Source organism: Bubalus bubalis, chromosome 9 (genome assembly GCF_019923935.1).
Source record: "Bubalus bubalis isolate 160015118507 breed Murrah chromosome 9, NDDB_SH_1, whole genome shotgun sequence".
In the NCBI taxonomy this organism is placed as follows: Eukaryota; Metazoa; Chordata; class Mammalia; order Artiodactyla; family Bovidae; genus Bubalus; species Bubalus bubalis.
In genome coordinates, this window is record NC_059165.1 from 95,871,278 (window position 1) to 95,897,271 (window position 25,994).

Below are 25,994 nucleotides of genomic sequence, written 5' to 3' on the forward strand. Positions count from 1 at the left end.
GTGCCCCGAACGGCCGCGCTTTGTAAGACCGTGCAGCGGCGGAGGCCCAGGAAGGGCGGGGCCCGGAGCTCGCTCCAGGGGGCGGTGCTCGCCTTGCGGACACGCCCTCGGGCCCCGCCCCACGCCGGCGGCCGCGCTGTGAGGTGGCTTTCTGGCCAGGGAACCGGCGGGGGCGGGTCTGACGCCTGAGGCTTGGCTCCGCCCCCGGTCCCGCCCGGCTTTGTGAGGCGGCACGCAGAGGGGCGGGGTCCAACTTCGAAGGGGCCCCGCCCCTATACCGGTCCAGCTCCTCCCTCACCGGGCCTTGCTTTGTGAGGTTCTGCTTTCTTGAGAAGAGCTGGAGTGGCGGGGACACAACGTAGGACCACGCCCCAGCCTGTGGTCCCACCCCCCAGCACGCCCGCTTGAAGAGCAGTTTGAGCCAGGACTTGGCCCCTGAAGCCCATCTTTAACCCCTCTCCGGCACTCAACTGCTCCTCTTTTCCCCTTTCCCCAGTGCCCTCCTCCTCCATTCTTAGGCCCTTCACTGTTTTCTACCCACAAAAAACTGTTGGACCCCCCTTATCCCCTGACCCCCTCATTCACTCTTCCTTCCCGCAGTGATGACTGGCCAGTGAATCCCCTACTCCAGGGCCCCATTCTCTTTCAGGGTTTCCAAAGGAGCTTGAGGCCCCTTGCCTCACGTAGATCTCTTCTCCCGACACCCCCATGGCCCTCCCCAGACACCACCCTGACTGCATGCACTTGAGGGGTACTTCTCCCCATCCCCTAGGAATCAGTGATTAGACATCAGAGGTCCTGGGCTTGAAGGACTACACCCCATAGAGACCTTGGGAACAGCTCAAACATTATAATTAATAACTTAGGCATGCCAGCAGGGCACACAGAATATACCCCACCCAGTGTACCCTATGCTCCAAAAATCCAGTCAGGTTGGCCAAATCAGGTGTGATGGGAAGGAGGAAACTGGAGGAGTGTGTGAGGCTCAGATTCATAACAGCCCAGCTAACGGCCAGAAGGGATCCTTCTCCTCTGGTAGGTTGAGAAATTGGAAATCCTGAGATGCTTCCTGCTTTCCATCCAGACTCCAGGTCGATGCTTTCGCCCCCTCTCCCACTTCTGCTTCTCAGTGAGGAAGATCACAAGGCCAGGGATCCCCTTTGTCTCTTGTGTTCAGTTCCCTGAGAAAGCAGCAGCCAGAAGTCCCCAAAGTAGCTGGAGGGACCTGAGGCCCTACACAGCCTGGCCAGCTCCAAGGGGAGGGCTGAACAGAGGGCACGCAGAGAGAGGGGCTCCCCTAACAGGCCCGGAATGTGCTGAATTCAGGGGGCTCAGGTGAGGATGACGTGGAGGTGGGCCTCTTCCGGGGTCCAGGTGTCTCAGTGGAGCCTGAAGGAGCATCCAGGTTGGCTGCGTCTTCTTCTGAAGTCATTTTCTTTGTCCATAGAGGGAAAAATAGAGAATGAAGTGATTTGGGGTTTCTGGATCTTGGGTTGCCCCATTTTCTGAGGCTGAGACTCCCACAGTCCATCAGGTCTCACCTCACTGCCCCCTCCTACTACACACACACACACACACACACAGACACATCTGCACACAAACACAGTTGCAGGCCCCTGATCCTGCCCTCTGTCCTGTCTTGCTGTCTACTGAAAAGGGAACCAGACAGCCTGGGTTCAAATCCCAGCTACACCTCTTCCTAGTGGTGTGATGGACCTCTTTATGTCTCAGTTCCCCCTTTTGTACAGTGGGGGAGAGTGGCAGTACCCTTCATCCTGGGGTGGCTATGACTCATAAAGATGAACACTGTATGGCATCATTTCTCTATAAAAATCCAGAAGAGGCAAATCCACCAAAGTGACAGAAGGCAGAATGGTGAGTGCCAGGGTCTGAGGTGGGGGAGTTGTTTAATAGGCAAAGAAGTTTGTTGTGTTTTATTTTGGCTGCACCTTGCAGCTTGTGGGATCTTAGTTCCCCATCCAGGGATTAAACCTGGGCCCCCTGCAGTAGAATGGTGAATCTTAACCACTGGACCACCAAGGAACTCCTTGACAGGGTTTGTTTTCCAAGATACAGTTCTGAGGATGATGATGATAACAGTCGTACAACAATAGGAATATACTTAATGCCACAGAACTGTACACTTAAAAATGACTAAAATGGTAAATTTCATTTGTTTTTACAATGATTAAAAAAAAAAAACTAGAAAAGATCACTAGAACTTACTGTTAAAGAAAAGAGCCATCCATGCATAACAGTGTGGTTAGCATGCTGTCATTTGTGTTAAAAAGAGTGAGGATACAGACTTGCTATTTTTGCCTTTGCTCGCTCATATGTGCAAGAAGTTCCTAATGGTCGTTTACCTGCATATGTGTGTGCAGAGTGGAGACCAGTGGGTGCAGAGGGATTAAGAAATAGAAGAGAACTTTATGAATATAGATTATAGATAATTTTTACATTTGGATGCATTTCATAATCCATATACGTTTGTATTTAAAGTCTCCAGGACTAGGATACTGAGAAATGTTATTTTTTCCTTGTTTTTTTTTTCCTCTCTTCCCATCGTTTCGTTTTAAATGCCTTTTAAAAGTGGGGAGAGGGAAGCAGAAATCACCAGGCTAGTGCCTTGAGCAGTGTGGCTTCTCAGGGAGGGTTTTAGAACATGCCCTACCCTCCAGGTTTTTCTCAACAGCTTGTTCCCTGAACTGAGACCTCAGAGGGCTGGACAGGTCGGTGCCAAGCGCCTTCCTCCCACCATCTGTATACCAGTGACTGAGGCCAGTCTCCATCTGCTCTGGAGCATCACTGGGTGAGGTGGCCCCTCTCTTGTCTCTCAAGGACTCCGCCACAGCTCCTTCTCCCTCCGCCCACTCATCTACTCTGAAATCAGTGCCGTGTTTCCCATCCTCTGAATCTGACCTGCATCTGTTCGCGCCTTCCACCTCCGCTGCCAGCACGCTGGACCAAACTACCCACTACGTCTGGCGCCTGAACCATCTGAGCTGTCTGCGCCTGGTCCCCAGGCTCTTGTCATCCCACGGCCCCCACAGCTTGTGCTCGCTGAAGCCACCAGAGGGCGCCCGTGGGCACGTAGAGTAGGTCACATCTCTCTGCTCCAAACCTTCCAGGGCTCTCACGTCACTTGGGATAAAAGTCAAAGTTCTGCACAGGAACCCCCTCCACTCCTCACTCCTATGCACCAGTTCTACTGGGCCGTGTGGAGAACATGCCCTGAGCCTGGATCAATCCTCCACCGCTATCTCCTGCTTGTCACTTATCTCCTAGACCTCCCACACCTCCCATCTGAATGTGTTAGCTTCCTGGGCACCCCCTACCCAATGTGCTATCGTCTGTCTCCCCCTGTGGATTTAAGAAGCTCAGGAGATGAAGGGTCTTATCTTGTTCTTATCCAGATGCCCAGGAAGGCTATGTCAAACCCATCCAATCCTCCACCCACCCCTACTTCCTACAGTGGCACCCCAAGCCAACTGACTCCACCCCCAGCTCCCTCACTACGGTCCCAAAGCATCCATTTATACAAATAGGACTCCTGAGGCCACCTCAAGTGGGACCACCTGCACCCCAGACCTGTACCCATCTCTGCATGGAGAGAAGCTAGCCGGACATTTTTTTGTTTCTGTGTTTGGCCACACGGCAGCTTGCAGGATCTTGTTTCCTAACCAAGGATAGAACTCGTGGCCCCTGAAGCGGAAGTGCAAAGTCCTAACCACTGGACAGCCAGGGTATTCCCCTAGCTGGACAACTGTCTTCATCCATGGTATCCACGGGTCAGATATCTCTAATTTACTGAATAATAATTACCCCAAGGCCACCATAAAATGCAGCTGTGCAGAGGAGATCCATAGACCAGGTTTCAAATTCTAGCCAGGATGCTATGTGATCTGGGAGAGCAATGCCTTACTAAACAGGAGGTGAGGAGCAGGGGTGGGTATGAAGGTTGAGACCTTCTTCCCGCAAAAGGGAATACATGTCTGGACAACTAAGCTGAAATTCTTGAAACTGAACATGAAAGTGGTCTTCTTTATACCAGACTGTCATAAGGCTCTGTGACTCCAGAGAAGCCCCCAGGTCATCTTTTGTTACCATTTTGAGTGCAGAGGCCGTGCTGACAACCAGGGGCCTGCCCACTGCTCCACAAAGCCCTGGACAGCGTGGCTACCTCCAATCCCCTGGAATTTTCCAGAACCAACTCTCAGCTCAAAAACAAGCCCCGCTTAGTGATTCTGGGCTTTTCCCAGGCCCTAGAAGTCCAGAAACAACAGGTCAGCCCAGCCCCCCTGGTAGCCCCCATCTTCCTATGGTCAGAACAGGAAGCAGAAAACTGGATACAAGAAACGGGATGACTTACCATGATGGTAAAGAGGGAATTGTCGAAGGACATGTCTGGAACAGAAAGAGAGGAAGACCAGGGTGAGGGCCAGTTCAGATTTCTTGCTCACCCCCCACTTCCCAGGCCCTCCCCACAAGCCCACAGGCCCTAAATCCACCCTAAGGAAGGGCATGGAGTCCATCACCCAGCAATCTCTTTGTCCGCCCACTAGCCCTTCTGCAGGGTGAAGAGCTGCAAATTGAACTGTGTCCCTCTTCTGCTCAGAGCTCTCCCTAGGTGACCTCTGGCTGCCCTCCAGAAAATGGGTGCCTCGTCTCAGCTCCTGCTTTCTCCCCCTATCCTGGGCTCTCCCACTAATTGCCCACCCTTCACCCAGCTACTCCCTGTTCCCCCCTGTAGTTCTCTGATTTAAACACCACTTCCTCTGGGGACCACCCTCCCAGCCCAGACAGTGTCCAGCTTGTCATGGGCTGTTTCCCCACTGGAGTGTAGGCTTGTGGACAGAAATCACCTCTGTCTTGGTTATCTCAGGAGCCCTCAGGCTTTAGCACATAGTAGATGCTCAATGAATACGGGAAACTGAAAGAGGTACAGAGAGTGGAGTTTTCTCTGCGTAGGGCCCCTTCCTGGGTATCACACCTCACAGGCAGTCTCTCTCTCTGCCCCCCTGGTGGAAGCCAGCAGAACAGCATGTTCTGGACCACAAGTGGGGCTCCATTAAGGACTGCTAGGCACTGGGAAAGTTGGGTGCCCCCGTGGTGGACAAGACAGTTTCAACTCCCCACCCTCTTGGAGCTGATGGTCCAGTACTGGCGGTGAGTATCATACACCCAAGCATGCAATGATTACTCAGTTGTGTGTCTACTGAGAGCTAAGAAGTATGACAGGGTGCTGGGGGAATGTAAGTAGAAAGAATAGATCCTGCCTAGGGAGTCAGGGAAGGCTTCCTAGAGGAGGTGACCTTTAGATGGAGACCACACAGGGAGGAAAAATATTCTAGGCAGAGGGCGGGATGAGTGAACAGCTTGAGGATAGGGCAGGGAAAGGTAAGAGGTGAAAGCTGTTCGCACCAAAAAGGAAAAAGAGAGAGAGGTGAAAACTGGGAGGAAAAGGAGGGGGGAGGAGGAAGGGAAAGAGGAGGAGCATGTGTTCTGGATTCTAAGGGAAGTGAACAGCTGTAGATGGGGTTCAGCAGCAACTAGTGAGACCTGATGGCATTTTGAGGCAGTGACTCTGCCCAGGCAAGGGACAGGAACACGGAGGCACAGACCTGTGGTGGCGATGTTAACCCAGCAGGATTCTCGCTCTCTGCAGAGGGATTCGGGAGAAAGTGATGACTTGTCTTAGGCAGGAGGCTCCTTCCGGGTAGCCCTGGCCCCAAACTTGATCCTTCCTCCCCACCCACCTCCTCCCTCGCCCACACCGAAACCCCTCAGATGGAAATATCTTGCAGGAGCCCCACTGGGGCTACTCTGCCACCAGGCAGCAAGGTGTTTGCCCCTCTCTCCGAGAGGAGAAACCGAGGCTGGGGCCAGTATATATTCTGATGCCCAAGAACCAGGGCCACTGTCTACAGGCTACACAATGGGGGCTGCACAACGCGAGGGCACCCCACCCGCCTCCCCCTCACTATGGGTTTCTAGAATGATTACCCAACAAATTTTGGCAACTGGCAATAAAAGAATGCGAGGAAGGTTCAGTCTCCTCATCTGTTAAAAGGGGTCATTCATAGAGCCTACTTCCAGGGCTGATGCGAGGATAATGTGAACTCAAGGTCCAGAGTGCCCAGCACAGCATGGAGTACAGTGCGGAGCACACCTTAAGCGCTTCATGCTGCTGCTGCTGCTAAGTCATTTCAGTAGTGTCTGACTCTGTGCAACCCCATAGACGGCAGCCCACCAGGCTCCCCCGTCCCTGGGATTCTCCAGGCAAGAACACTGGAGTGGGTTGCCATTTCCTTCTCCAATGCATGAAAGTGAAAAGTGAAAGTGAAGTCGCTCAGTCGTGCCCGACTCAGCGACCCCATGGACTGCAGCCCACCAGGCTCCTCTGCCCATGGGATTTTCCAGGCAAGAGCACTGGAGTGGGGTGCCATAGTAGCACCTATTTTTATTAACCCGCCCATTGACCAGAGGGTGCTCTTTGAGATGGAGCCCTGTAAGTACCCATCTGCCCCTAGAACCCGGCCAGCTCTTCAATGCCCATCAGAAACTCCTGCCTTGGGACAGGAGTTTGCCTTTTTCCCCAAAAAACTACCCTCTGAGGGTCTCCAGGGATGTTCTCACCGTCTCTTGTTCAAGTTTTTTACTTTAACTGGGAACAAACAAACAAAAAGCATTTGTTAGATTTTGGTTGTGGTTACAAAAAGCTAAGAAACCAACAAGGAGTCTTGTACATTTGCCACCCAGCCTTGCCTTCTCCCCTGGCAAATTTCCCTCTCAACAGGGGAGTTACTGAAGACACTTTTCCCTCCCAATTACATGAGTAATGTATGTTGGTAAAAACTTCAAGCAAGGTACAAAAATGTAAAAGGATTATTTTTAAATACTGATTTCAGTGGGTGCCAGAGGCTGGGGGAGGGGGAACAGGGGTTGGTATTTATGGGGACAGAGTTACAGTTTAGGAAGATGAAGAGATGGATGGTGGTGATGGTTGTAGAGCAGTAGAAGTTAAAATTTAAAAACTAAACCTTTAAAAAAAAAGGAATTCCCCAGCAGTTCACTTTCATTGCCAGGTGCTCAGGTTTGACCCCTGGTTGGGGAACTAAGATCCCACGAGCCCCATGGCATGGCCAAAAATATTTTAAAAATAAATAATAAAAAATAAATTAAAAAAAGAGTTAAATGGCAAATTTTACATCATGTATATTTTACCATATATATATATATATATATGAATTTCCCCTGCCCACCACCACCATTGAAATTCTGAAAGGTTCTTCAATGCTAAGTTTTTAGAGTAAGAACTCCCAATTGTGTGCCTCTGTGCTCCTAAAAATGGATGTGAGTTGGAGTGGATTTTAGTGGATTTGCAAGTTCCGGTGAGCCACGCTTTCTCTGCCTGCGGTTACCTTTCCTGATGATCAGGGCAATGATCACCAGTCCAGCGAGGAGGAGAGCGGCTCCAGCCAGGCTCAAGGAGAGTGCCAGGATCCAGGTGGGCACTAGAGGAAGATGGGGAAAAAAGAGATTGGGTAGGCCATGGAATTGTGGGGGTGCAGGAAGAAAGTGGGACTCCTGGCATACATCTGGGCTACCTTTAGAGAGCCAGCCCTCCCCTTCTACCCCAGAAACATTTGGTTTAGGTATAGCTAGACCTTGGGGATCTAGCAACTCTGTCTGTCCAAATAGCATATTCCCTACCCCTGGCTAACCTAATTGGTTCAGGGAGTGGCATGTTGCCCAAGTTGAGCCAATGAAACTAATTTCTGGACTTTGCTAGATTACTGGGAAGAGAGGCTTATTCCTCAGGCCAGCATTGCAAAGCCGGTAGGATATACATCTGGAGCTCCAAGGTATACAATTCTGACATCATGAGAGGGAGAGCCTGCTTAAGAATAAGACACAGAAGAAAGCAGAGCTGAGAAGTGGCACATGATTCCTGACACCGTTGAGCACCTGGATCCAGCCATGATGGAAATCAGTGCCATGAACAAATTTCAGTTCAGTAAACCAACAAATCCCCTTTTGTTGCTGAAGCCAATTTGAGTCCAGTTTTCAGTTACTTGTGGTCTGAAGAGTCTTGCTGGCTGGGTAACGGGGTCAGACGACACCCATCCCCAGCCACATGGTGGACTCTGAGGCCCACACAGAGGTACCCACAGAAGCATGAATCCCCGGCTCCAGAGTTCATGTCTCTGCAAGAGATCTGGCTACCCCTCCCTGGAGAGAGGCAAGGAATCTCTCAGGGGAGCCAGGAGGAGATGCCCGGACCCTAGTACAGGTCAGGAACTAGCCAGCAGGGGAGGAGAGGTGCTCACTTGGGTATTCTCAGTGTTAGCCCTTGTTCATTCTTTCATCTGGGGCAGGAGAGCTGTTACTGCCCTACTCTGAGACCACAGGACCAAGGTGAGAGAAGGGGGCCTTTGATAGTGGAACTTGAGGCCAGGGAAGGACACAGAGTGTTCTGTCATCACAACCTGTGGGCCTCTGCTGGCTACAACCTTCTCTCTGCAGCAGGAAAGTTCTGACTGTTGGTTACGCAGGGAGTCTACCCCGAGGCTCCTCCCTCCCTCCCTCCCCTCCCTCCTGTTCCTTGATCCAAAGACCAGGCCCAGCCCCCACTCCTGGAAAGACCAAAGGAAGACATCTTCACTCCCAGGGCTTCAGTCACAGTCAGACAAAAAGCCCAAGTCGTTGCTGCAGCAAAGGCCCTGCATGATCCTCCTTGCCTCCCCCTGCTCTCAGCTCCCTGCCACTTTCCCCTTGCTTGCTATGCTTCAGTCATATGGGGCACCTCCACGCCCCTCAAACACACCAGGCACGCTCCAGCCTCAGGGCCTTTGCACAGCCAGCTTCCTCTGCCGGCAACCCTCCTGCCCCAGACAGCCATGTGGCTGGCTCCTCATCCTTCAGGCTCAAACATCACCTCCTCAGAACGACCTTCCCTGATCACTCTCCTCTCTGTTTAAAATGACACCCTTGAGAATTCCCTGGTGGTCCAGTGGTTAGGACTCTAGCACTTTCACTGCTAGGGTCTGGGTTCCCTATCTGGTAGGGGAATTAAGATCCTGCAAGCCACGTGGCACAACCCAAAAAAAAAAAAAGATGCCCTTCACCAGGCTGTATTTCATTCCTGTTACTTCCCTTGTCCCCTACTAGCTGGCTGAATATTTACAAAACTCCTTATTTATCATCTGATGTCCATTGCCACCCCCTCGTAATGTGCAAGAGGGCAGGGACTTCTGTTTCATTCACTGCTGAGCCTGCAATGCCAAGGGCAGTGCCTGGTGCATAGCAGGTGCTCATAAATACTGTGGCCAGTAAGGAAAGGTGCTGCTAATGTCTGGACTTCAGAGGCCGGTGGAACTCCAGCTCTGCTGGCTGAGTGACCTGCGCCAGCCTCTTCAGCTCTTGTACCTCAGTTTCCTTATCTGGAAAATGGGAAGAATGACTGTACCCATTGCATGTGGTGAAAGTGAAAGTGAAGTCTCTCAGTCGTGTCCGACTCTTTGCGACCCTGTGGATTGTGGCCTACCAGGCTCTTCCATCCACGGAGGAAAAGAAACTCCTGGCAAGTTGGAAGAGTGATGACTCCCAGGTGGAGAGAAGAGCGCCTATAAAGGTTCCACCGTGAGAAGATGGAGCCTGGGCAGTGAGGGCCGATGGGAGGGACTTACCTGGGAAGGAGACGTGCACAGGCTCGCTGAGGTTCGACAGCTGGGGTTGCCTATTCTCACCGAGCACGCTATACTGGCAGCAGAACGGTCCCCCTCGAACCTCCCTGCTGCCACCACTCAGGTTGAAGATGACCCTGAGCTGGTCCTTGGGGGCTTTCAGGAGCTCCACCACCTCCCCATCTTGGTACAGCGTGAAATTCGCCCCTGGGAAACCCCTGGGGGCCATGCACGAGATGTGGATGGGGTCCTCTTTACTGCTGGGGTGTGGGGGCACCAGCATGATGGATGGCGCCGGGATCGCCAAGGAGCCTGCAAAGCAAGATAGGGGAGGTTAGGTGGGTGGGTGGTTAGAGCAGAGGCCAGCCTGGCTGTGTACCCTTGGGCAAATGGCTCCCCCTCTCTGGGCCTTGGTTTTTATGTACAACTGGAGGCTAGTTGTCCTTGTGAGTGCATGCTGTCGCTTCAGTCATGTCTGACTCTTTGTGACCCTATGGACCATAGCCTGCCAGACTTCTCTCTCCATGGGGTTCTCTAGGCAAGAATACCGGGGTGGGTTGCCATGCCCTGCTCAAGGGGATCTTCCTGACCCAGGGATTGAACCTGTGTCTCCTGCATTGGCAGGCAGGTTCTTTACCACTAGCGCCACCTGGGAAGCCCCTAGTTGTCCCTACCCTACTGCTATGTTGAGAGGATCAAGCGCCCAGCACATGGTGAGAGGTCAGGTTGTTGGAGTCATTTTATTATAATAGCCGTGGATGTTACACAGCATCACAATTACACTCGTATTACTTCTATCAACAGCACTGACCATGTGCCAGGCCCTGTTTAGGCTCTGGGGACAGAGCAGTGGATGAGACAGACGGACAGACAGATGAACAGACAAGACATGCCTGCTGGGGAGCTGACATTCTCAAGGAGACGAGGGTGATGGGGTAGCCAGAGAGGGCTTCCCTGAAGACACAGCACGGAAGAGCTGGGAGCGAGCATTCTAGGCAGAGGGACCATCTCAGGCAAAGGCTGGAGGCTGGAAGGGGTGTGGAGTGCTCAAGGAGTCTGGGTGGCAGGAGGTGGGGGTGATCAAGGGGAGAAGGGGAGGGCAGAGTGATTCTGTCTTGTTTCCCAGGCTGTGATGAGGGATACGATTTCAGGGCACGGCTTCCTGCAGGAGGGACCAGTGTCTCCCCAGTGGCCCCAGGTTCCTGCGTGGAGTGTCTGGCTCAGGTGAGGTCGACACAAGCCTTTCCTTATCCAGCTTTCCTCTCACCCTCTCCGACCAACCAGTAGATCCTCCTGCTGCCCCAGTCCCGGGGGTAGAAACCTGCAGAGGCCAAGCAGGGCTGAGTCATGGGGTGTGGGCACTGCTGTCTCCAGTGGGGTGGCATTTCTAATACCTGTGATGTGGGGGGTACTGAGACCCCACAAGAGATGTCCATGCTCCGCATGCCCCCCAGCACCTTTTCCAAGGCTCTGGGGCAAATCTGTCAGGGCTCAGCCTCTCCAGCTCCTGCTCTGTGTGCATGCACCCCTCCCCGCCGCCCCCCAGCAGAGACAAGGTGGTGGATGGAGGGAGCGGAACAGGGTGAGGGGTGGCGCAGGGGCATCAGCTCACCGGCTGCAAACAGCAGGACAATCCAGGGCATCTCTCCTCCCGCGTTTGGTCAGGAAATCTGGCGGAGGCTAGGGTGGCCCACGGCTCGCTGCCAGCTCCTCCTGTGAGGCCAGAGCAGGGAAAGGAGAACCAGGGCTGATTTGAGCTGAGTGTTTCCTCACTGGCAGGAAATTGCACACACACACACTGGGCACCGAAAGGGACTCTCTCCCCTCCCCACCTCTTCCACAGACGCACACCAGAGCCTGGCACCTCACTGCTCCTTGGGGGCCCAGGTTCGGCAGATGGGAGGAAAAGGTGGATGAGATAGTCCAGTATGTGTGTGTGTGTGTGTGTGTGTTTATTTTTTCCTAACTGGGCATGAGGAAGTGCAGGGAACGTGGGTTGTATGGGAAACCCAGGCCCAAGTCACAAAAGGTGGCCCAACATGTGCCCAGAAGTTGAAACGTGTAGGGTGGAAGTTGGTAGGGCATGATGATTAGGGCTTGGCCTCTGTGACCTCAGGCAAGGGACAGTCCTTCCTGGCCTTCCTGGCAAGTCCTCCGCTTGCCGCCTGGAAGAATAGGGCTAAGAGTAGCAGACACTAGCTCCAAAGAATTTATGAGACAAAGTGTATCAGTTCGTGGAGTGTGAGTGTTCATAGGGTGAGGCCACACAAGCTCCTGTGTCTCAGGAGCTTCACCAGTCAGGTGAAAGCAAACATCAGCTCCAGAATGGAAGAAATGACATTGTTTGCAGCATAAATTGCCTCCTATTGATAGCCAGGAAATTTCCAAACGCCTGTCTTACCAACCTTGGTTTCTAAACATTTCTGGTCAAGTCTACCAGGCCCACCTAGAAGTTTACACCCAGGAAGGATGCAAGTGTGTAGTTGCCAACATTAAAAAGGATCATTAGAGTGGACTTTTTTCTTTAGATACACAAAGCTGATTTCAACCTCAGGACCTTTGCATGTATGCCATCATCCCTGCATGGAACACAATTCTGTCAACCTGATCTAATCCCACTTCTCCTTCAGGTCTTAGAGGTTTTTTTTTGGCTGTGCTGGGTCTTTGTTGCTGCACAGGCTTTCTCTAATCGCAGCGAGTGAGAGCTACTCTCTAGTTCTGGTGTGCAAGCTTCTTCCTATGGGGGTTTGTCTTGTGGAGCACAGGTTCTAGGGCATTCAGGCTTCCGTAGTTGTGGTGCACGGGCTTAATTGCTCTGCGGCATTTGGGATCTTCCCAGACCAGGGATTGAACCCGTGCTCCTTGTATTGGCAGGCACTTTCTTAACCTCTGGACCACCAGGGAAGTCCATGTCTCAAGTTCAAATGCTAATTTTTTAGGAAATCTTCCCAGATTCCTCTGAGCTTAGAAAAATCCCCTTTCTCAATTCCAGGGTAGTACCTTGTAATTTTCTTTGATTGCAACTAGCATGCGTGTATTTTCATGTTTGTCCATGTCATCTACGATATCAAACTCATCGCTATAAACCTGTTTAAATTTCCTTGTTTGCTTTTTAATGTCTGTAGGGTTTGTAGTGATGTCTCCTCTTTGATCCCTAATAATAGTAATTTGTGCTTTATTTCTCTTTTTTTTTTTCCTTGATTAGTCTCACTGGGGGTTATTCAGTTTTTTAATCTTTTTCCAAGTACCAACTTTTGACTTTGTTGTTTTCCCTTATTTTCAGTTTTCTATTTCATTGCTTCGTGGTCTTATCTTTATTTTATTCTTTCTTCCAGTTACCATATGCTTAACTGGCACTTCTTTTCCTAACTTCTTTATTTATTTTTGGTTGCGCTGTTTTTGTTGCTGCTTGCCAGCTTCCTCTAGCTGTGGCGATCGGGGGGCTACTCTTGGTTGCAGTGAGAGGGCTTCTCACTGTGGTGGCTTCTCTTGTTGCAGAGCATGGGATCTAGGTGCGTGTGCTTCACTAGTTGTGGCTCGCAGACTCCAGAGCACTGGCTCAGTACTTGTGGCACACGGGCTTAGTTGTACAGGCATGTGGAATCTTCCCAAACCAGGAATTGAACTGGTGTCCCCTGCATTGACAGATTCTTATCCACTGTACCACCAGGGAAGTCCGATACTTTTTTCAGTGGCCCAGTATATATCTGCATACAATGTGCACTCAAAATGAAAATGCACTTTGCAGTTGCTTGGTGTAATATTCTGTAAATATCAACTGGATTTGGTCAGCATGGTTCATAGAACATGATTGAGCTTACTGAATTCATCCAGATATCTTCCTCCAGAGTACAGAGACAGAGCCTGTGGTATCTCTTGCAGTTTCCCAATGCCTACATCAGTGCTTGGCACACAGTGAACAATAAATATTTTGGGCTTGTCTGACTTGAAAGCCAACACATTCCCTCAGTCTATTTTTGTGGCTCTTTTCTGGGTGTGTATGAGACAAGAGTTGGGAGAGATACTTGGTTTATTTATGCCACCAGCTGATTACTGAGTGTCACCAGGGCTCAGAACCATGCTGGGTACCAGGGGTGCCATGATGAATGAAACAGCTCCTGCACTTGGGAGCTCAGAGTTCAGTGAGTCAGACAAGCAGACAGTGACAGTCCTTTTGGTGACGTGCTATGTTGGAGTTGTCACTGAGGAAGGTTCTTCACTTAGCTTCAGGAAGTTCAAGGAAGGCTTCTGGGAGGAGGTGACATCTGACTCCGAAAGCCTGAGAAGGAGAGGGAAGGACGGCATTGTAGGTAGAGGGGCTAGGGTCTTGGATGTAAGTGAAGACTTCGTCCTGGGAGCATCTAATGTGATGCAGGGATCTATAACCTGGAATTTTGAATTCAGTAACATAGATACACATACCTGTATTGGTCAGCTGTCACACAGATCATGCCTTTAAGAGACAGAACTGAGGAGTCACGAACAGGGTGAAAGGGGAGCAATGAGGGACGGTGACTTCCTATGGTCACTGTTAGCAGCCAGGCCTGAAGTTGCTGGAGGGGGAGTGGTCCTGGAACTTGGAGAGAGCTAGAGTTACGGGCTTTTGTTGAAAGATGCAGACAAAAAAGATAGGAACCAGGGGATAGATACCTAGACCTTCCTTTCCTGAAGCCTTTAGATATCCTACCAGGGCCAAACTCAACTGGAAAGCAGAGGAAAAGGCAGCCACATTGATCCGGGATGGAGGTATCAGCCCCCTCGCCCCTCCACCCCCGCTGTGAAGCAGTACAGAGTATGGTGGAGAACGGTTCTGGTGGGGAAAACAAAACACACTGCCCAGCACACGCTCTTGTAATCTTTTGATTATAATTTCAGGGGAATCCCTGACCTCCAGAAGCCAGTTGGCCAACTCCCCATGGTCATAAGAACCCCTGGCTAAGATTCTGGGCCAACATTACATAGGAAAGAGGGGCCTTGTATGAGGGGCTGGTCTGCCCAAGATTCCCATCTCTTCTCTGGCTACTCCTGCCACCCACCCCACCTTCATCCCCTTTCTGCCCCTTGAACTCTCTGAGTGCCTTTGATGTCAGAGAACTGTTTTTTTCTGCTTTCGTCTTCTCCCTACTACTTCAAATCTGAAATTCAATGCCACCTCCTTGGGGAAGCTCTCCCCAACTCCACCTAGGTGAAATAAGTCACCTTACCTACCCACCTAGCATTGACTTCTGAGCACCTCTGAGAAACTGAAATCATTTAGTGGAGCAGCACTGAGATGACAGCTCCCAGGACATTGATAGTGTCTACTCAGTACATGTTGTTGAATACTGGGGGAGAGGGAGGATTTTACTTAATTGAGGGGAAAAAAGAATCACCCACTCGTCCCGGCCAACAGTGAAAAAGGTGGGGTTGGTAGCTCTATAGGCCTGTATCTCATCCAAAACATCAACAAATTGAGCAAAAATGGTAAGAATCAATTTTATCTGAACGCGGGAAAACAGCTAAACATTTATGTCAACCAAGGAAATGCAAATCAAGAAGAGGCAACTTGAACGTGGCAGGAAAGCTTTGTGGTGTTTTCCATACCCTTCCTCACCTCCTTGTCCAGCACAGTGGAGGATCTGAAGATAGCCACCTGTGTCCCCAGCATGGGACCCCGGTTCCCAGTTTCTGAGGGAGCAGAACAGCCCTCATTCTCACACTATTGTGTGTGTGTGTTCTAACATGTCTGGGGGTAACCTGAGGGACTGACTCAGTGTGCTTTAACTCAGAACGTATTCCTAGAAAACACTGTAAGGTAAAGGAACAACTCACAGCTCTCTGCTGTACAAGATTACAATGGTGGACAATAACATACATGGCAAAAGCTGGGAGGAAAAGCTGGGGTGAGTTTCTTTGGGTAATTAAGGCACTCAAAAGCACCCATATATCCTGGGGAATTTAGAGAGCAGTGTGCATACCCAGGGCAGGACAGATGATCAGGAAAGACTTAAGAAGACCTTACTCTTTCATCTCTGGTCAATTTCTAGGCTTGATGCAAATAGGAAGAGAAGGCTAAGGCAGAGTTATAAATACCCAGATGGAGTATTGATGTGCTCCAGCAGAGTTTGGCAAAGAGCAGGAGAGGTTTTTCACTGTTTTCCTTTCTTCCTTTTTCATTCCATAATATATGAATATTATAACTCGACAATAACAACATCCAAGTTTTAAATGGACAAAAGACATGAACAGATATTTTTCCAAAGAAGATATACAAGTGACCAATAAGCACATGAAAGGATGCTCAGTATCATTAAGAAAATGCAAATCAAAACCACTATGAGCTTTTAGAAGTTCCCTGGTGACCTAGTGGTTAGGATTCTGGGCTTTCCCTGTTGTGGCCAGGGTTCAGGGAACTGAGATCCTGTGGTCAGGGAACTGAGATCCTGCAAGCCATGTGGCATGACAAAACAAAACGAAACAAACCTACCTAGCCACTGAGCTTTCAGCGACTGTAAAATTGAGGAGATCCCAGCTAGGAGAAGGATGTTAGATCTCATTGTCCTCCCAGTCCTAAGACCTTCTCTTGATGCCCCTCAATAAAATGGACTCATCCTCAGAAAGGAAACAAACAAACAAGCTACTATGAGATACCACTTCATATACATGAGAAGGAATATACTAACATTAAAATGGAATATAACAAATGTTGATGAGGATGTAGGAAAATTGGGATGGGACCCTTGTACATGGTTGGTAGGAATGTAAAATTGTGCAACTTTACTGTGGGAAAGTTTGGCAGTTTTTCAAACAGTTAAGCATAGAATTACCATATGACCCAGCAGCTTCACTCCCAGGTATATACCCCCAGAGAACTGAAGGCAGATACTCAAACAAATACATATACAAACAGGTCCCTAGAGACACTGTTCACAATAGCCAAAATTGGAAACAACCCAAGCATCCAGTAGATGGAATGGAATACTACTCAGCTGTAAAAAAAGAAATAGTGATATGATGATAAACCTTAAAAACATTATGCTAAGAAAAACAAGCCAGACACTAATGGTCAAACATCCCATTTACATGAAATATCCAGAATTAGCAAACCCATGGAGGCAGATTGATCACCAGACTGGGGTGAGGAAAGAATGAGGAATAATTGCTGGATGGGTACAGGGATTCCTTCCTGATGAAGTTTTGGAAGTGAGTAGAAGTAATGGTTGCACAATATTATGAATATACTAAATGCGACTGAGTTGTTTACTTAAAATGGTTCTTTTTAATGTGAGTTTCCCCTTTTTAAAAAAGAATCCTTAACAAAAATTTATCACCCATTCTCCACAACTACTTCCAAATGTTCAAGTAGTAACTCTGAATGACAGAAAAACTTGGAACAGTAAAGAACACCCACATACCTTGCAGTGTCCCCCTGCCCTTCTCCTGCAAAAGGAATACCAACCATGACCATACATAAACTTTGACATTACAAAGTGTTACTTCCCCAAGCTCTCCAAATGTGTAGTTGACAGCCACCAGCTGCGTTCAAAGCGTAATTGTCACCGCCTGCCAACCTCTTTCAGGCTATCTTGAACAACTCAACACTGCCAATCTGAACATTTTTTCTTATGTTTGGATGGAATCTCCACAGTCCGATTCTCCAATGACATCTTTCTTATCTGTTTGCTTAGGTTGCCTCCAAATTCTCTAAACCAGAATGAGAGATTAATTGGCGGCAGGCCCAAAGCAAGGCGATAAACCTGGAATATAAATTTACTGTTTACTGAGGGACTATGGATGCACCAAGCACTAAATAAACATCATCTTACTTCATCTTCACAATAGCCCAGTCAAGGACTAGATCATCCCTTGAGGCCCAGCAGTGTGATGCCTCAAGTAAAGCATGGGGCATGGTTTGAACTAGGCAATCTGCCTTGAAAGCCCACACTCTGCTTTTCTCTGCTGACGCTAAGCACCTGGGCTGTCGAGTTGGATACCCTTCGCGAGCAGGGTGAGGCCAGGCTCCCGAGCAAACAATATGTAAAAAATGCAGGGAGCTCACTATGGGCCAGGCCTCATCTCAATTATCATCACCTCCGATTTAGAAACAAGGAGACTGATAAAGCGACGGTTCTAAGGCGCCAAGGAATGAAAGATTAGGCATCGGACCTGAGGCCAAGCTCAAGGACCATGGACCGGCAAGAACCCAAGTTAATAGAAGTCTCCACCCACCCTAGCTGAGCTTTTTTATACACGAGTCCTACGGGTCGCGTGCAGGCACACGCCCTGCTTCTATTTTCGACACACTACACCCAGACGGATTCGAACAACAGTAGTCGCGCGCGGGGTACTTTGGGAAAACCGCAGGACCTAGCTGCCTCCACCACAGTTGTCTTAACTTTTGCCTGAAGAGGATGTACCATCGTGGTTTTATTTTTGTAATTTTCCTCACAGTTACTGAGGCTAGAAAAGAGGCTTTACAAAGAAAAATCTGTAGAAGATCGAGTGTTTTCAGGCGCATCAGGCATTCATTCAGGCAGCTAGGCTCTCGGGGGGTCCTTCACTCCTGGTTCCGCGGGCTTCGGATAACGGACAGAAGCGGCTGCCAATGAACTCCGCCGAATAGCATAGTGGACAGAGCTATTCCTTAAAGGAACCGCAACCGGTTAGCAGACCAGAGAGTGACCCGGATGATGGCGGCCGGCACGGCCTTAGGCTTGGCCCTGTGGCTACTACTGCCGCCAGTGGGCGTGGGAGGGGCAGGGCCCCCGCCGATCCAGGACGGCGAGTTCACGTTCCTGCTGCCTGCGGGGCGGAAGCAGTGTTTCTATCAGTCCGCGCCGGCCAACGCAAGCCTTGAGACTGAGTACCAGGTACAGGGTCCCGGGTTGGGGAGCGAGCGGAGGCACGGAGACGGGGCGTGGCCAAACCGGAGCATGCTATGCATACATTGAAGAAGGGAAGGAGGAGGAGCCCTAGCGTAGGCGCACGAGGGCGGAGCCAGGGAGAGGGAGCCTGAGGGGCGGGGACAGCGCGTGGGAGCGGAAGGGATGGGAATAGAAGGCGGGGCTAGAGTGGGTCAGCGGGGAGGCGGGGCCATCGGGAGAACGAGGGAGCCTGTCAGAAGGCAGGACCGTCGCGAGTGGGCGTGGTCAAAAGGATTGGGTCGATTGAGGGAGTTGGGAGGGAAGACCAGGATGCTGTACAAAAAAGGTGTGGTCAACCTGATAATTTCTCGGAGGTTGGGCTAAGTAAAGAAGGCTGGGCTCCGTCGTCTCATTTGGGGTATGGCCAAGTCGGGACGCGATCTCTAGGGGAGGGTGTGGCCATATAAAAGAGGGCATCAACTCAGGGGCGGAGCCAAGGCAAGGGGCGCTCCAGAGGGACGGGAGTGGGGCAAGACTGGCTTGAAGGTCTAGTAGGTGTCAGAACTCATGCAGACCTCTGGGTGGTGGTCAGTATGGGTCTACGCGGGTCGGTCCAGCCCTGACGTTCTCTGGAAGGTGCCTTTGGCTTAGCCCTAGTCCTCTATCCTGCTCTTACCTGCCCCCCAGGTGATCGGAGGTGCTGGGCTGGACGTGGATTTCAGTCTGGAGAGCCCTCAGGGAGTGCTGCTGGTCAGCGAGTCCCGCAAGGCAGACGGTGTGCACACGTGAGTTAAGTCCCGCTGGCTGTCTGGATTCAGTTACAGCCCTGCCCCTTGCCGGCGGCCTCGGGTTACCACCCTGCCGGCCTCGAAAAGTACAGCCGGTCGGCCACTCAGGGTCATGTGTGTCTGTATGCCCAGGGTGGAGCCCACGGAAGCCGGGGACTACAAGCTGTGCTTTGACAACTCCTTCAGCACCATCTCGGAGAAGCTGGTGTTCTTTGAACTCATCTTTGACAGCCTGCAGGATGAGGAGGAGGTCGAGGGCTGGGCAGAGGCTGTGGAGCCTGAGGAGATTCTGGAAGTCAAGATGGAGGACATCAAGGTGCGCCCAGGAGAGCTGGGGCCACTCCTTCCAGATCTCTGGCATTGCTCCCTGCCCTCTCACCTTGGCAGGGGTCTGCCTGGGCCTGACCCCACCTTTCCTACATAATGGTGCCTGCGTGCTAAATTGCTTCAGTCCTATCATATCCAACTCTTTGTGACCCTGTGGACTGTAGCCCACCAGGCTCCTCTATCCATGGGATTCTCCAGGCAAGAATACTGGAATGGGTTACTGTGCCCTCCTCCAGGGGATCTTCCTGACCCAGGGATCGAACCCACTTCTCTTACATCTCCTGCACTGGCAGGCAGGTTCTTTACCACTAGCCCCACCTGGGAAGCCCCCTACATACTGGTACCCGCAACTTAATAACAGTAGAACATTTCTAGGTATAAACCTTTTTCTAAGGGCTTGAATAACTCATGAAGTCTCCACTGTATATGTAGGGAAGAATACTGGATTAGGTAGCCATTCCCTTCTCCAGGGGATCTTCCACACCAGGGATCGAACCCAGTTCTCCCACATTGCAGGCAGATTCTTTACCGTCTGAGCCACCAGGGAAGCCCCCTATATATAGGGAGTGTGCTCTAATTATCCCCCATTTTACAGTTGGGGAAACTGATGAACAGGATGGCTAAGTAATTCTCCTAAGGCCACACAGCCAGCAACAGAGCCAATATTTGAACCCAAGCAATCTGGCTTCACCTACTGCATTTTATTACTTACTAGTTAGTATGCTCTTCATGCCTAATTGGGCATTCATTTCTTACAACCCTGAGGTTTAATTCGGAGGAGGAAACTGAGGCCCAGAGAGGTTGTTTACTTGTTCATGGTCACACAGCCAGTGAATGGCAGAGGGTTTGAGACTCAGGCAGCCTGGCCACCGAATCTGTGCTCTCAGCTCTCTCCCCCACAAACGAACTCTCACTCCCATCCTGCAGGACAAAGCCTTGCCTTTCCCCTCTCTGCCACAGGAGTCCATCGAGACCATGAGGATCCGGCTGGAGCGCAGCATCCAAGTGCTGACTCTGCTGCGAGCCTTTGAGGCACGTGACCGCAACCTGCAAGAAGGCAACCTGGAGCGGGTCAACTTCTGGTCGGCCGTGAACGTGGCCGTGCTGCTGCTGGTGGCCGTGCTGCAAGTCTGCACGCTCAAGCGCTTCTTTCAGGACAAGCGGCCTGTGCCTATGTAGCCTGTTGCCGTGGAAGAACAGGGGAGAGGAGGGGCAGCACGGCGCATGCATGTGAGACTTAGGGGCATCCCTTCCCCAACTGTTTCCTACACAAGGGGAGGCTGTGTAGTTCCAGCCCTAAGGTGGGGCACCCACCGTGTCTCCACCCTTTCGGTCCTGGGTGGGGAGCACCAGCTGGCTTGCAGGTGTGGGTCCCTCCAGGAGGAATGGCTCAGTGGCTGCACCTGTTTTCCTAGAAATGGTGCATGGGGGGCACTGCAGGGTTCAAAGGCAACCCTGGGGTTTTCTGGCCCTGCCTCTGTCCCCTACGGCAATGTGCCTTAGCCAGAGTCTTCCAGTCTGCACCAGCCCTGTGCAGTGCCGGACTGGGCCCAGGAAGCAAACTCCCCGTTCTCTTCCCACTGGCCCTCCAAGTCAGGTCCCGATAGGAGGGGGCTGACTGCTGCGGGATCCTCTGCCTGCCTGCGTTCTCCTTATGGCTCCACCCAAGGCCTGTGCTGCTACTGGGGATGGCCTGCTGTGCCAGGAGCCAGGGAGAACAAGACTTGGCTGCAGTGTTCTTGCCAGAACAGTCACTTTTATTGACAGGAAGGGGCCTGGCCCCTCAGCCCAGCGGGGAGTGGGCTGGGTGTGAGGTCTGGTTACAGAACTCGGGGAGCGGAGTCTGTAAGACCACCTGGCCCTCCTGCTCTTTGTGCAGGGGCCCCACACGGGGCCAAGGGATGGCCCAGCTCAAGCCTGCATGGGAGCCTCCTGGAACAAAGGGTGGTCTGGGCACCAGAGTCAATAAATTATGGTCAGAAAAAAAATCACAGTGCCTGGTGATTGGGGCTCAGGGACACCAGCCAAGACAGTCCTGCCCCCAAGAGGGCAGCCGGACGGGCGGGAGGGGTCTCCCACGAAGCTCAGAAGAAAGGCCGGGCAGGAGCCGATGGAGGTGGTCGCCTGGGCACAAGAGAAAAAATCAGAAAGCAAAGTTTAACTGTGACCCGGGCTAAGCCAGAAGGCCTGTGCCCCCAAGAGGGTGAAGGGGGAAGCCCTCAGGACTGTGGGGGTGAGGAGGAGCCTGACCGAGGCACAGTATAAGGTGGGCGGCCAGGATACCCTTTCCCTTCAGTAACTCGCACACCTGTCCCAGGTCCCCATCCTGGCCTGTTATCAGCACTGTTACCAGCCAAGCATCTTATGTGTGGGGATGGGGTGTGTGTGTGCAGGGTAAGTCGCTTCAGTCATGCCTGACTCTTTGCAACCCTATGGAATGTAGCCCCACCAGGCTCCTCTGTCCATGGGATTCTCCAGGCAAGGGATACTGGAGTGGGTTGCCATGCCCTCCTCCAGGGGACCTTCCTGACCCAGGATGGAACCGGTCTCTCTTATGTCTCTGGCATTAGCAGGCAGGTTCTTGACCACCAGTGCCACCTGGGAACCACGAGGGGATGGGGGGAGGGGGAACATTTGCTTCTGCTCCTGAGGTGTTTAGGAAAGTAAAAGCTCTCCCCTCTAGTAGAAGTGAACCCTCCCACCTGAGAGCAGAGGCCCTGTGAGTGAGGTATGGGGGGGGCCCGTGGTGGGAGGGACAGGGGCAAGGCCACCCCCCCAAGCCTGAACGGCAACACAAAAGGCCCACACACGAGCCACCAGAAGCGTCTTCCCTTTATTGTAGTTTATTAATAGGGTACAGAGTGCAGGCACTTACAGTGGTCAAACCGAGCGAGCGAGAAGCTTTGCTCATGGAGAGGCCGCCCGGAGCCTGACCCGTGGGGGAGGCCCGGGTGGGGACCCAGAGGCCCTCCCAAGCTTCCCCATCCCATTCAGCCCCGAACCCCGGCTGCCCTGGGGACCCAGGAAGAGAAGGGGGGCGCCCAGGGAGGGGAGAGGTTGGCCAGGGCTGAGTGTTCCAGACCTGGTGAAGGCACCTCTGGCAGCCGAGGCTGGGCCGTGCAGTTAATGCGGCCGAGGAAGGAATATGTACAACTTGGGCAGGCGGGCAGGTAGTGCTGGGCCCGCGGGGCCTGGGAGCCACTGGGAGCCCCAGCTGCTGAGAAGCAGAGCAAGGCCTACAGGGTATGGACACTGCAGTGCCGTTTCTTAGGCCTGGTCCACTCAGGCTTTCCTGGCCAGAGACCCCCTGGGTGAACCCCGCCCCCCACACCAGCCTGGCTCCCTTGTTCAAGATGGCACTCAAGATGCAGCTCTCTCCTCTGGTACCTGAGACCCCATCTCCCAAAGTGCAACACCCCAGCACCCCTCATTCTGGGGCTCCAGGGGCCCTCCTTTCAGTGCTGTGTCCAGCCGGGGATGGGGGCCAGGGTTAGGGAAGAGCCAGGGGCTGCCCGCAGGGAGCCTGGTCCTGCCTGGGGACGGGAGGGCCAGGGGCGGCAGGTGGGCTTAAACCACCGAAGCTCCTGCACCGAGGGTCCTGCTTGAGGACTCCCAAGAACATGACCCCCAACCCCTGCAGCCTAGTCGAGCAGAGATGGCTCGGCTGGGCGGATAATGGTGGGCCGGCTGGGCGCAGCAGGGGGTCTTCTGCTGCAAAGAGAATAAAGACAGGAGGGGGAGAGGGCAGTGAGGCTGGAAGCCGGGCAAGGCCGAGGACCCAGGCCCCACCTCCCCCACCCCTTGTAAATATTGCCCATGTTCCATAGTAAAGTTATAGACTTTAAAGAAGAGCATGGTGAATGCTCTTCCAAGCCCATCACAACAGCTGGCTGAGTTCTTGGCTGGGGTGGTGCGAAGCCCTGACCTCGACGAGTACAGGTAGGCCAGCACCCATCTGGGTGCTACACAGTGGCTGCTTTGATGCTGGGAAGGAATGAGCCAACCGGGGCATTAGCACCTGCGCCCACTCTGGACCACAGGTTGCTCATGGGAGAAAAGGGGAAGAAAGAGCCTGGTAGCCAGGGAGGGGCAAGCCAGGGCAGGGGATGGGCAGCGCCTGATGTGCGTGTCCTCAGAAGGGAAACTGGTCAAAACCAGAAGGGGTCCCATGGGAGGGACCCGAGCTATAAGGGGGCCCACGTGCTCATGTAGAGGATGGGCGTGGGAGCTTGGGAGTCGCCTGGACTCCGTTGCTCTGTGAATTAGGCCTCTCGGGGCCTCAGTTTCCCCGTGAGCCCCACGGGGATACTGGTAACTCCTTTGCTCCCTGCAGGGCACAGGCGGGTGTCTCTAGGTGGCGGGTGGCAAGGGGGTCTAGCCTTACCTGGGCACTCCAGGGGGAATGCCGGGTGGAATCCGAGCCGGCCGAGATGGGATCTGAGGTGGGGCCGAGAAGGGGTCGTTGTTGGCAAACACGCCGGGGTGGGGGCCGGGCCGGGACGGGATCGGGGGCGCTGAGAAGGAAGCTGGCCCCACCGGCACAGGAATCAGGGGTGGCCCCGGGGTGGGACCCCTCACTGCTGGGGGCCGGCCTGGGGGGTGCACGCTGGATATGGGCCGGCGCTGCGGAGTGGGGCTGTGGAGAGAGAAGGGGGGTGAGGTGAACTGGTGGGCGGGTGCACTGGCCACATGGGTGTGGGCGCAGAAGCCCAAGGTGGGGCCAGGGCACTGGCCAGAGGGCGGCCTCCTCTGTAACACAGGCTGGCACCAGCTACCACCCAGCCAGATGCAGTGAGTAGCTGGTCCTGGGCAGGTCAGCACAGATGCTCTGGGCCCCTCTGTGCCCCTCCAGGACCTGAGCCAGGGCCCAGCACCTGTCCTCAGTCAACAGGGCTCCTGCTTCCCTCTAGTCTCACTCCTTCCGGCATCTCCCTCTCACTGGCCCCATTCCAGCCTCCCCATGATGCCAATCCACCCTTTGAAGCCAAAAATCCTTCCAGAGCCCAGCATGCCTCCAGAGGTTGTAAGGTCCATGGGCCCCTGTCCCATGCACCCACAGGCTCCCCTCTGGGTGCTGCATCTCAGGCTGGAGGCTGGGTCTGCTCTCCAAGGAACCTCAAGGCTCCCTGAGGGCTTGGAAAGACCGGCACCTTCTGACACTTCTCTGGGCCACCCTCTCTCCTCGCACCACCTGCCCTGTTACTGGTCAGGTGTCCCTGCCCGATGCTCTGACGTGCCCATGTCAGGGCCTCACTGCACCTCAGCTCTAAGTGGTCAGGGCGGGGGATGCCGGTTACACCCTCCACGTGTCCCTCTAGGTCCTCTCCCACCAGCCGTTCCCAGCTTGCTCTGTGCTTTAGGAGGCTCACCTGTATGGCCAGGGTTGCCCAGGTCCCTTGCCCTCTCTGGTTTGTGTTTGGCCTTAACCAACAGAAGGCATCAGGAGACAGGCAGGCCATTAACCCTTCTCTCCCCCTGTCCCTTCAGGCCTAGGCAGGGGTGGCAGTCCCACACTATGGCCAGCCCTGGGTGCTGTACCATCTGTGGGCAGGGGCCCTGCACCCTGGCCACCCATGGTTGTGCCCTGATGGACACATGGGGGTGGGGGTGGGTAGAGCTGGGAACCCACAGGCAGTACCCTCTGCAGCCTGTGGGCAATCCAGCCTCACGGACCTGTGGCTGCTGGTGTTCTGGATCCAGGTGTCGTCAACGGGTGGGGGCACGGGAGTGGACACAGTGCTGGTGCTGATGTCCCCAATGATGTTGAGCGCCTCCTTGAGCGCGTGGTACATGCGCAGCATGTCATCCCGCCGCTGGGCCTGGTCAGCCGACTCTTCCATGAGGCTGCTCTGGTCCGCCGACGAGTACAGGTAGGCCAGCAGCTCATGGTGGATGAAGGCCTTTGTCTGGGGGCAAGGGTTGGAGAGGTCAGAGGTTCCCACCACACCGGCCAAGAACTCAGCCAGTGGCTGTGATGGGCTTGGTTCACCATGCTGTTCTTTAAAGTCTTTAACTTTACTACGGAACATGGGCAATATTTACAAGGAGGTGAGCTTTCTACTCAGTGGGCTCCTGGGTCTCTCAGGGGTGCTTGCCAGTGTTCTTTCAATCATGAGATTCTTGTGAAACTTATTCCTAGAAATTCCTAGAATCTTATCTTTAATAGCTATCTTTTCTCCCATTATATCTTGAAACTGACTTTTGTTTAAAAACTGCTAGTTTCTGTTCATTAACCTAATACTTTGTTCCTTCCTGAATACTCCTACAAGATATGGTAGTTTTTCAGTTACTTTTCTTGGAGTTTCTAGGTACACAAGTTCATGTTTACATAGGGACAATTTTTCCCATTC

General features: G+C 52.7%; 3 protein-coding genes across 23 annotated transcripts in view; 1 reads left to right on the forward strand and 2 right to left on the reverse strand.

The window, feature by feature from the left end:
* Positions 1-830: 830 nt before the first annotated feature.
* C9H19orf38 (chromosome 9 C19orf38 homolog) lies at positions 831-18,017 on the reverse strand. Of its 9 annotated transcripts, none has more exons than XM_044948159.2 (9): positions 17,492-17,888; positions 14,109-16,277; positions 11,299-11,399; positions 9,690-9,998; positions 7,422-7,514; positions 6,637-6,664; positions 5,622-5,659; positions 4,370-4,404; positions 831-1,441 (listed from the first exon to the last, which is right to left on the reverse strand). In XM_044948159.2, the coding sequence occupies exons 3-9, from the start codon at positions 11,327-11,329 to the stop codon at positions 1,298-1,300; spliced, it is 678 nt and encodes a 225-aa protein (XP_044804094.1). In that variant the 5' UTR covers positions 11,330-11,399; positions 14,109-16,277; positions 17,492-17,888; the 3' UTR covers positions 831-1,297. The 9 variants fall into 9 exon arrangements, with proteins under 9 accessions (XP_044804094.1, XP_025149288.1, XP_044804096.1 ...); XM_025293503.3 differs by adding an exon at positions 12,687-13,965 and having other exon boundaries at positions 14,109-17,888; XM_044948161.1 differs by lacking the exons at positions 14,109-16,277; positions 17,492-17,888 and adding an exon at positions 17,895-18,017.
* Positions 18,018-18,210: 193 nt separating this feature from the next.
* TMED1 (transmembrane p24 trafficking protein 1) lies at positions 18,211-21,632 on the forward strand. The gene is made up of 4 exons (XM_006068373.4): positions 18,211-18,535; positions 19,217-19,314; positions 19,450-19,633; positions 20,605-21,632. Exons 1-4 carry the CDS (start codon positions 18,353-18,355, stop codon positions 20,821-20,823), a joined length of 684 nt encoding a protein of 227 aa, XP_006068435.1. The 5' UTR covers positions 18,211-18,352; the 3' UTR covers positions 20,824-21,632.
* DNM2 (dynamin 2) overlaps positions 21,381-25,994 on the reverse strand; it is an 89,381-nt gene continuing 84,767 nt past the window's right edge. For 8 of the 13 annotated variants that reach the window (XM_044948150.2, XM_006068376.4, XM_044948142.2 and 5 more), the window contains 3 exons: positions 25,318-25,550; positions 24,029-24,280; positions 22,459-23,355 (listed from right to left, as the gene is read on the reverse strand). In XM_044948150.2, the coding sequence (XP_044804085.1) occupies positions 23,286-23,355; positions 24,029-24,280; positions 25,318-25,550 (555 nt within the window). In that variant the 3' untranslated portion in view covers positions 22,459-23,285. Of the gene's footprint in view, positions 21,769-22,458; positions 23,356-24,028; positions 24,281-25,317; positions 25,551-25,994 lie in introns of those variants that run through there. The other 5 variants (XM_044948148.2, XM_044948147.2, XM_044948143.2 and 2 more) reach the window with 2 other exon arrangements.

Excerpts from the sequence above, each read along its gene's own strand:
- C9H19orf38 (XM_044948161.1), bottom strand. The coding sequence starts at position 11,329 with ATGCCCTGGATTGTCCTGCTGTTTGCAGCCG. Across the intron at positions 9,999-11,298 it reads TGTCCTGCTGTTTGCAGCCG|GCTCCTTGGCGATCCCGGCG; the intron begins GTGAGCTGATGC and ends CTTGCTTTGCAG. Across the intron at positions 7,515-9,689 it reads TGTGCACGTCTCCTTCCCAG|TGCCCACCTGGATCCTGGCA; the intron begins GTAAGTCCCTCC and ends ATCTTCCTCTAG.
- TMED1 (XM_006068373.4), top strand. The coding sequence starts at position 18,353 with ATGATGGCGGCCGGCACGGCCTTAGGCTTGGCCCTGTGGCTACTACTG. Across the intron at positions 18,536-19,216 it reads GCCTTGAGACTGAGTACCAG|GTGATCGGAGGTGCTGGGCT; the intron begins GTACAGGGTCCC and ends CCTGCCCCCCAG. Across the intron at positions 19,315-19,449 it reads AAGGCAGACGGTGTGCACAC|GGTGGAGCCCACGGAAGCCG; the intron begins GTGAGTTAAGTC and ends CTGTATGCCCAG.